The sequence below is a fragment of the Nannospalax galili genome, unplaced genomic scaffold (assembly GCF_000622305.1).
Source record: "Nannospalax galili isolate Female #2095 unplaced genomic scaffold, S.galili_v1.0 scaffold356, whole genome shotgun sequence".
NCBI lineage: Eukaryota > Metazoa > Chordata > Mammalia > Rodentia > Spalacidae > Nannospalax > Nannospalax galili.
This window is the reverse complement of record NW_008338126.1, coordinates 2,298,614-2,308,404: the sequence shown is the minus strand read 5'-3', so window position 1 is coordinate 2,308,404 and position 9,791 is coordinate 2,298,614. Positions and strand designations below refer to the sequence as shown.

General features: G+C 45.2%; 1 protein-coding gene across 1 annotated transcript in view; it reads left to right on the top strand.

Moving 5' to 3' along the window:
* The window catches only part of Mroh7 (maestro heat like repeat family member 7), a 41,264-nt gene extending 36,091 nt beyond the window's left edge, over positions 1–5,173 (top strand). Inside the window, exons 18-20 of the mRNA XM_008833022.2 lie at positions 3,276–3,378; positions 4,406–4,468; positions 4,929–5,173. Coding sequence (XP_008831244.1) covers positions 3,276–3,378; positions 4,406–4,468; positions 4,929–5,173 — 411 coding nt within the window. The remainder of the gene's footprint in view (positions 1–3,275; positions 3,379–4,405; positions 4,469–4,928) is intronic.
* Positions 5,174–9,791: the final 4,618 nt, after the last annotated feature.

Here is a 9,791-nt window from a genome sequence, read left to right as displayed (position 1 = left end):
GAACTCACCAGCGAGAGAGAAGGCAAGCAGCAAAAAGCCCCATGTTCTCCTCTGCCTTGGCCTTTTATACCGGCTGCCATCAGAAGGTAACACCCACATTTAGGGTGTGTCTTCCAGCTTCAGATGATCCAATCAAGAAGATCTCTTTCATTTCATTTAATCCCAGATCCAGTCAAGCTGACACCCAGGATTAGCCATCACACCAGGCGTGGTGAAAAGGGACATGACATTGGGCCAGGCAGTTTTCAGTCCAGCATATCCATAACTTGGGAGTAAACCTTTCCCATCTGAAGCAAGACCTGGGTGGTAATCAGTGGCTCCTGACCAACTCTTCACAAATGTACAAAGGAGCAGACAGTTGTAAGATTGGGTAAAGTGCCAGGAGCCCCTGTTAGAAGTGATGCTGGAGCTCAAGGCCTCTGCAATCAGTGTCTACCATTATTACCATCATTTTCCAGAAGGAAAACAAGTCTGCAGGAAGTGTTGCCAAGGTCACTAATTCAAAGGCCACCAATGACTGACAATGATCTCTTGGTTGAGTGACGTGGAAGTAGAGTATCACCCCACTGAAGGCAGCTCATCATGTGGGCCCCTCTTGCCACAAGAAAAGCTAGAAGCTTACATTTTTTTTTTGTTTTTTTTGAGACAGGATCTCCCTGTAGCCCCAGCTGTCCTGGAACTCACTATGTAGACCAGGCTGGCCTTGAACTCACAGAGATCTGCCTGCCTCTGCCTCCCAAGTGCTGGGATTAAAGGCATGTGCCACCACGCCCGGCGAAGCTTACATTTTTATGAGATTTTAACTAACAATCAATTTAGCTTATTTGAAAGTGCTGGGTTGGGCCTGGGGAGATAGCTCAGTTGGTAAAGTGCTTGCTTTGCAAACATGAAGACTTGAGTTCAATCCCCAAGAGCACATGTAAAAAAAAATCTGGGTGTGGTGGTGAGCAATTGTAATCTTAGCGCTGGGTAGGCACAGGCAGGAAGATCCTTGGGGCTCACTGGGCAAGCATCCTAGCCTACTTGACAAACTCCAGGCCAATGATAGACTCTGTCTCAAAAAGCAAGGTGGACAATGTGCCTGAGGAATGACAGCTGAATTGTCTCTGGCCTCTAGGTACATATGTACCCCTGTGCACTCCTGTGTACACACACACATACATGTATGTACCCTTACACATAAACATTCGCACACACATATACACATGCACACAAAATAAAACACTGTGCTAAAGTGAGTATAATACTAGCACTTGAGAGGCTGAGGCAGGAGGATTGCTATGAATTTGAGGCCAGCCTGGACCACAGAGTAAGACCCTGTCTCAAAAAAAAAAAAAAAAAAAAGGCCTACACAAAACAGATTCTGGAGGAATAGCTCAGTGGTTAAGAGCACTGGCTGCTCTTCCAGAGGACCCAGGTTCAATTCCTAGCACCCACATGGCAGCTAACAACTGTCTATAATTCCAGGTCCAAGGGATCTGACCCTCTTCTGGCCGCCACAGGCTTTGCATGACATGTGCACTTATATACATGCAGGCAAAACACTCATACACATAAAATAAAAATAATTCCCAACCCCCCCCCACAAAAACAGTAAAAAAATATTAAAAAAACCACTCTGCTGGGCATTGCTCTGTAGGCTGCTTAGGGATTGTGGCTGCCAGTTTGTGACCTCCATTGCAGGGCCCCTCTGGATTCTCATTTTCTTTTTTGTTTTCCAGGCCATCAAAAACTTTGCTTGTAAGAAACTTAGCTTTCTGGGATGCGGATATAGCTTGATTAGTAGAGTACTTGCCTAGCTCAACCCTGAGGCCCTGGGCTCAACCTTTACCACTGCATAAACCTGGCTTGGTGGTGCATGTCTGTAATCCCAGCAAGAGGCTAGTCTGAGTTTCAAGAAGCCCTGTCTAAAAAAAATAAAGAAGAGCTGGGCGTGGTGGCGCATACCTTTATTCCCAGCACTTGGGAGGCAGAGGCAGGAGGATCTTTGTGAGTTCAAGGCCAGCCTGGTCTACATAGTGAGTTCAGGTCAACTGGGACTACAGGGAGACCCTATCTGAAAAAGACAAAAAAAGTAAAATAAAATAAAAAATAAATAAAAATAAAAAAAGAAGAATGAATAAAAGTTACTCTCTAGTTGTAGCTTTAAGAAGGGATCAATGACCTATTGTCAATTCATTAAGTAATTAATTACTTTAGCAGTTTCTGAGCACTAGCTCCAAGATAGGCCCTGTCCAGAGTGTGAGGACTGAACAGAATGAGAAGGTCCCTAATCTTGGGAGCCCTCCATATGTAATGGGGGAGAGGGTACAAATAATTACAACCCAAGGTTCCAGATGCCATGGCCAAGGATGTGCAAGATGCTGCGGAAACATTAAGGATGGTGGGTGAGTGGTGCCTGAGAGTCATGGAAGGTTTTGGGGTGGGAGGAAGCCTCTGAACTGCGACTGGAAGGTTGAGAAACAGTTTTTCAGGTGGAGTGGAAATAGAACTGTGAATAGGAGCAATCACCTGTACGAGCACAAAGCTGGATGTGGCAGGCCATGTCTTTGTTGTAGTGTATCAGCATTGTGAGTGTGGGCAGTGGAGGCAGTGGAGGGAGGAAGGGATGGTAGACTCACAGTATGATTGTGAAGGCTTTGCTGTCCAGGCCAGGAATTCAGGCCTTGGCCTTGACCTGCAGAGGTTGTCAACAGGAGAGTGCTCAGGTCTGTTTTCTTTTATTTCCCTCAGCAGCCTTTCAGCTGAATTTCTGCTCTCAGTTCTTTGCATCAGACCCATCCTATTTCTATCAGACTATCTTTCCCAAAGCACTGTTTTGTGACTGCTAGTCAAGAGTCGATGTTGGCTTTCTATTTTCCAATGTGTGAGGAAGCCTTATTTCTGTCTGGCTTTTAAAACTCCCAAATCTTCCAGCTTATTTCCCATTGTTCTCTGTAGCTCCAACCTCCACTCTGGTCAGACCTGTCTTGCTATAACTGTCATGCCCCTTCCCTTGCATACTATGCCCAATGCCATCTCTGGATGGATCTACATTTTGGAACTTTCCCTCCATCACAGCAGGGGGATGGATTGAGAGGAGACACCCAGGGATGGAATGTCATTAGAAGACATGGTTGCTAAGACAAGATGAGGTCTGGCTCCTGGAAGCCTCTAGGCAGAGAGTGGGCAATAGGGATGTTTAGGAGCTGGGCCAGGGCAGTGCTGTCAGGCAGAATCACTGCCCTAGCTTTAGGTGGTAGGCCCAGCACTATAGGGGTTTCTCTTTGACCCAGGTGAACTCACATCGAGACAGCGTCTTCACCTTCCTCAGCCAGAGCCTGGAGTATGCCAAGAACTCACGGGCCTCCCTCCGGAAGTCCTCTGTCATCTTCATAGGTACCTGTTCTAGCATAAGCAGTCCTTCCAAGGCTCTGCATGTTCTCCAGCCTGCAGTTCAAACAATCCCAACCTCTGCCCTTTGGGGGAAATTCAATTGCAGATTCTGCTTTCTTAGTATCTCTCATAAGATCCTTCTCATGACATTCAGGACTCTCTCTCCCACCCCACTGTAATACTGTCTAATACTTCTCTCCCCTGCCTAAATATTGCATTCTTTGCACTAAGGGCAGGAGACTTTGCTGCAGAGAATCCTGGATGTGGTGACCTCTGTAAAGTGATATTTCTTTTAGTGTATGCTCTTAATTCATTTGTTCTCTCTCATACACCCATCCATCCATCTACCCATCTATACATCCATTAACCTATCTACCAATCCACCCATCCATCCATCTACTCATCCACTCATTCTTCTATCCACCTACCCATCCAATTATCTATCCATTGATCCATCTAACTATCCACCTACCAACCCACCCACCCATTCATCCATTGCCCATCCATCCACTCACTAATCCATCTATCTACCCATTGACTCACTCACTCATACATGCATCTATCCACTCATCTTTCTATCCATTCATCTGACATGTCCTTGTTGTAGAGCATGTGAGTGTGGGCAGTGGAGGCAGTGGAGGAAGGAGGGGATGGTAGACTTACAATATGATTGTGAAGGCTTTGCTAGTCAGGCCTGGGAATTCAGGCTTTGGCCTTGACCTGCAGAGGTTGTCAACAGGAGAGTGCTCAGGTCAGTTTTCTTTTATCTCCCTCAGCAGCCTTTCAGCTGAATATCTGCTCTCAGATTCCCTGGGGAAGTAGGCAGAGGAAGCAGTACTTCCCCATGTCACAGATCAGGAAGCTAAGTCTCTTGAGAATCTGCCCCCTTATCAAAATGAAGCTCTCCTTTCACACCCTCATTTGTGGGGCTGGGGGAGGGCAAGGAGATTCTGTGAAGCATCTGGTCCAATGGTGGAAGGGGCAAGTACCATGTCAGGAGGTAGACGCTTTCACCTCTTCGATTATCCAGGATCCCTGGTATCCTGCTTGGAGGACATCATGACCAAAGAGCAGCTGAATGGAGTGAAAGCCAGTAAGTCATGCCCTGGGTTGGTGAGATCTCTGGGGTTGGTGGGAGGTAGTGAGACTACGAGCAGAATTACAGTGGTTAACGGGAAGGGAAGAGACATAGTTCAGGGCAAGAGTCCTAAGGTCAGTTTTGTTGGGCTAAGTTTTATCCAGTGAGTGCAATTAACACCAAGAGGCATAATGCATAAACTCTTAAGGGGGCACAGGTCCATTTTGCAACTGAGGGAGCTGATGGGAGCATGAAAGTGGGCTGGAAAAATCCAGGAAGGCTTCCTAGAGAAGGTAAGGTTTTAATGCAGCCGTGAAAGATGTAAACAATTTGAAAAGGGAAGAAAGTGAGGGGAGGAGATGCCACACAGGGTGTCTAAGCCAAGGCTAGGAGATGGGAAGGAAGGACGGGGTATGACATCCACCTAGGGAGGGTCCTTGTCTAAACAAGTGGCTTTTCTCCTTCCCTGACCCAGCCCTGGGGAACTTGAGACACGATCCAGAAGCATCAGTGTGCATCTATGCAGCCCAGGCCCAGGACCACATCCTGGCCTGTTGCAGGCAGAACTCTTGGCCTCTGCCACATGGGGATTCGTGGGTGTGTGACCTATCCAGCACACACCGCTGGAGCTCCAGCTGTGAGAACCTGCCTACCTCCCACCAGCGGCGCTCCTGGATCATGCAGGCCCTGGGCTCCTGGAAAATGTCCTTGAAGCAATGATATGTCAGAGTCCCCAGCCCTTCCCAGGCTGTCCGAGGGCAGCAGTTCACTATGAATATCATGTGGTCAACCTCTGCATCCATAGGGCTTCCTCATGGGAGGTGCTCTGGGCTTTGTGCAGCTGTCACTCTGTGACAAATCTGTGAAAGGAGCATGGCCTTCATTTACTCATTTGGTTGACATTTACTATTCACACAGGCTGTGTTGTGCACTTTGTATAATGGGAAACTGAGGCTCAGAGAAGTGAAGTGGGTCTACCAAGGCCACATAGTAAGTCTGTTGGACATCTTAATCTCCCCTCCCCCAATGATAAGAACAGATGATGATTTAGGTGGCCCTTGAGACAGCAAGGGAGAAAAGGGATTCTTTCCACTCTATGACATCATGCATATTCAGGAGCCACGGGCTCTGGGTCCCATCCCTTGGGTCTTTGGTCATCATAAATTCTAGAAGCACCAATTGAGACAGTTCCAGGTACCACCGATGCAGACAGAAAGGAGACCAGGCCGAGACCCTGGGCATCATAGTCTGATGCAGTAATTCTCAAATGCCTTTGACCACAAGGAATATTTAATGAGCTCTGGAGACATTTCTGGTTGTTACCACCTAAAGGTAATGATGTCATTAACATCTGGTGAGTAGGGGCCAGATATCGGGCATGCCGCTAAATACCCTACAGTATGCAAGCAGCAAAACTGTCAAAAATGCTAAGGTTGAAAATTTTTGGTCTGGTGGAAGATTCAGAGACATTTAAAGGCACCAGGAGCTCACCTGACAGGCATGGGGGTTGTGGTATCCAGAGGCTGCATGTGTTAGCGGGGCTTGGGGTGTCAAAGAAGAGACCACTTAGGGGTTTGGAAAGATGACCTCATATGGGCATCTATGGAGGGGAGCAGGGTACATGACACCAAGAACCAACTGTAGATTCATGGTGAGATGGAGCCTAAAGAGGAGAGATGTGAGAGGACCAGATCCTAAAGACTTGGAGGCTGTGTGAAGGAGGTAGACTTCATTCAGAGGGCAGTGGGGAGGCCTGGTAGTGTGCCAAGAAGGGAGAGGTATGGACAGATGTCAGCTTCAGAAAACTCCTTGTGGGATACAGGAACTCCTAGGCACTGCTGGTGAGGCCGATAGATTGATGCAGCTATTCTGGATATGAGTCTGTCACTAGCGAGCCATAGTAAGTTTATGAATATTCATGATCCAGTGGTTCTACTTGTGAGAACACCTCTTAGGGTAACCTTCCCACAGGCCCATAAAGAGAGTGGTATTCTCTGTGAGGGCAGGGAAGGAGACAGACTGGGTACTCATCCTTGGAGAGTGAGTGAGCTCCTTGAAGTCTCACATACAGTTACAGGCAGTGGGAGTAGATTTATCTGCATGGATAGAACCACAAACCTAGTGCTGAGTGAAAAAGTGTGCTAAAAATGCATGTACAATTTTGCTTTTTGAGACAGGGTCTTGCTATCTATAGCCTAGGATGGTCTTGAACTTATGATCCTCCTGCTTCAGCCTCCTAAGTGTTGGGATTACAGGCATATGTCACCAGGCCTAAGAATTCACACTAAAAATATTTTATATTCTTTTAAAAAAGTTATTTATGCTGGGTGTGGTGGCGCACGCCTTTAATCCCAGCACTCGGGAGGCAGAGGCAGGTGGATCTCTGTGAGTTCAAAGCCAGCCTGGTCTACATAGTGAGTTCCAGGACAGCTGTGGCTACAGGGAGACCCTGTCTCAAGAAAACCAAAAAAAAAAAATTATCTATTGAAAATTTCATACAGGCATATAAACATATAGGGTGTTTTGATCAAATCCATGCCCACTTCCTCCCCTCCAACTCCTCCCATATCTCCCCATCACTTTTTTCTGATAACTTCACGTACTCTTTCTTCTTTTTGCTACTCCAACATTCCCCCTTCTGAAGAGGTAACCCTAAAATATTTTAAAGATTAGATAAGAGCTCCTGAATACTTTCAACAGTTTTGGCCTTTGGAATGGAGTATGTTGCTAAGAGACTCAGGGTCATTTTGACGTTTAGCCGAAACGGGCTACTTTTCTTTGGGGTCTTTTTACACTAACTGCCTAGTCAAATCCTACCTCCTATTCTTATCACCCCATCCTCTGAAGAGGTTACCCAACTTGTGGATAGGGAATCGGGACACAGACTGCTCTGGCTTCTTCCCTTATGATTAGGAATGCAGGGTGAGGCAATTGGGTACCCCTTCAGTGGGTCTATCGAAAAGACTCCCACACTGTGTAACTCTTATCTGTAGGGGGAAAAAAAAGGTCCTTGACTGGTGAATAGGAGATGTGAAGGAGAAGTAAAGACAAGAGTAACTAGCATTACAAGTTCCAGACAGGGAACTAGAAAAATGTCAGAACAGGGCAATTTTCAAATGTTCATATGAGAGTCCATTGGAATCTCTTGACAAGGGCTTCCAAAAGCATCCCTCTATTGGGTTCCTCCTCATTTTTCTTTTGTCTTCCAAGGCTGGACTCTAGAGTGATGGATTCAGGATTTGCTCTCAGGTATTTTGATAGCTGTTGGAGTTGTTAGAATCAGTGTCAGTTCCCTCTCAAAGGCTTCTAGATAGGGGGAGAAAACAAATTTATCCATCATCTTAGAACAATAGCTGGTTGTCTCCCTTAGCTACAGTACTGCAGACCAAGATCTGAAGTCTTATATCTGAGCAGCAGTTTCTGATTCAGAACAAAATCATCAATGAGAAATAATTGCCTAAATAACTTTTTATATGGACTTAAGCCTAATGTCTTAGAAGTGTAATCCTTTGAACTTTTAAAGAAATATACTGATGAATTTACTCTTTGGTTATACTTTCCTTTTGGGTGTCCATACAGTTGGCCCAAATAAATCAATTTATATTTATACTTAAGGCTGTTTGAGGATCTGTTCCTCAGGGGTCACATGAGCTTGGGAGGAGCCCCTGGGTCCTTTCTTTTACCAGTTCCATCGATAAGTCAAAGGTCCTGTTCCACCATGGCTGGCTTTACTTGGAAGTATGAAGGAAGTACTTCCCCGCCTCTTTGTAGATGGGACACTGGTTCAAGTCCATCTGGTGGGATCTCCATGGCCTCCCTGAACAAGAGGACAGGTGTCTCACCACAGTTATAGGACATTTTGAGAGATGTTCCATAGTCCCTGGAACTTAGTTGCAAGGGGCAAAAACTGTCCTTTAAGTCCCTCTGACCACATTAGTATAGGCCTCAAACTATGGCTGTTAAACATCCAATAAGGTTAGTTCCACCAGTCTGGTACTTTTAATTCCATCTGGTCCTTTTAATTACCATGTGCCATGTAGATAAAACTTTGGCAAAAACCAAACATTTTTTTAAAAAAAATATATATTTTGTTCCTTAGATTAGTTGACTAAACTATGACCATAGACATTTTAAGATTATGCATGTATCATTTTTGTCTCATCCTTTTTATATTACAACAAACCTAAACAGGCTTTCATCAATTTTGGAAAATATCTCCATTCCCATATCCCTTTAACATCTTTTATATTCTCATTTTCTTTTTTAATAATTATGAGGCATAATTACATTAACAAATAAATTTTCCATCTGTTGTGAGAATTCTTTTCCTGGGGATACTAGGCAATGCTTATTCCCTTTTAAGGTTCTGTTTTAATCAAACAACCAATGTTTGATTAAAGGTTTTCCTGGGGAACCAATGAATTTACTGACCTTACTTACAGAGATGACTGAGGGTTTGCTGAGATGTATGAGTGACCTTGGGGTATGCACACTGGAAAGCCTTTACCCAGCATGGATCAAGCCTCTTCCTAGCCTTCCCCAGATTGTACACTTTAGCTCCCTGCCCCCGCCAAATTCAGGAGACCATGTGTGACTAGGGCCAAATTACATACAGTTGGCTGGGAAGAGTGGGTGGATACTCTGGTGAGGGTCCAATGACCCTGCTTGCCCCTCCTTTAATGAGGGAGCACAACCGACAACAAGCCCAGTTGTGACGGATGTTTAGCAGTCAGGAACCGCTGAGTTGTGATGATGGTAGTTATTTCATGCAAAAGAGACTGCGGTACAGTATCATCTTATTTTATTTATTATTTTTATTTTATGTGTATGTGTGTATTGCCTGCATGTAGGTCAGTGCACCCGTGTCATGCAGTGCCTGCAGAGGTCAGAAGAGGCTGTCGTATACCCTGGGACTGGAGTTACGGACAGTTGTTAGTTGCCATGTAGGTGCTGGGATTCGAACCCAGGTCTTCTGCAAGAACAACTAGTGTTCTTAACCACTGAGCCATCTCTCCAGCCTCTAGTATCATCTTATTAAAAGGACACGGACTTTAAAAGGATTTGGTGCTAGGACCCACAAATGAGGGAGAACATATGTCTTTTATTTTTCTGAGTCTATGTTACTTTACTTAGTATAACAGTTCCTAGATCCATCCATTTACCTTCAAATTTCATTATTTCATCTTTCTTTACTGATGAATAGAACTCCATTGTGTAAATATACCACATTTTTGTTAACCACTCGTCAGTTCAGGGACACTTAGGTTGTTTCCATCTCTTAGTTATTGTGGAAAAGAACAACAACAAACATGGATGTACAAGTGTCTCTGCAATAGGA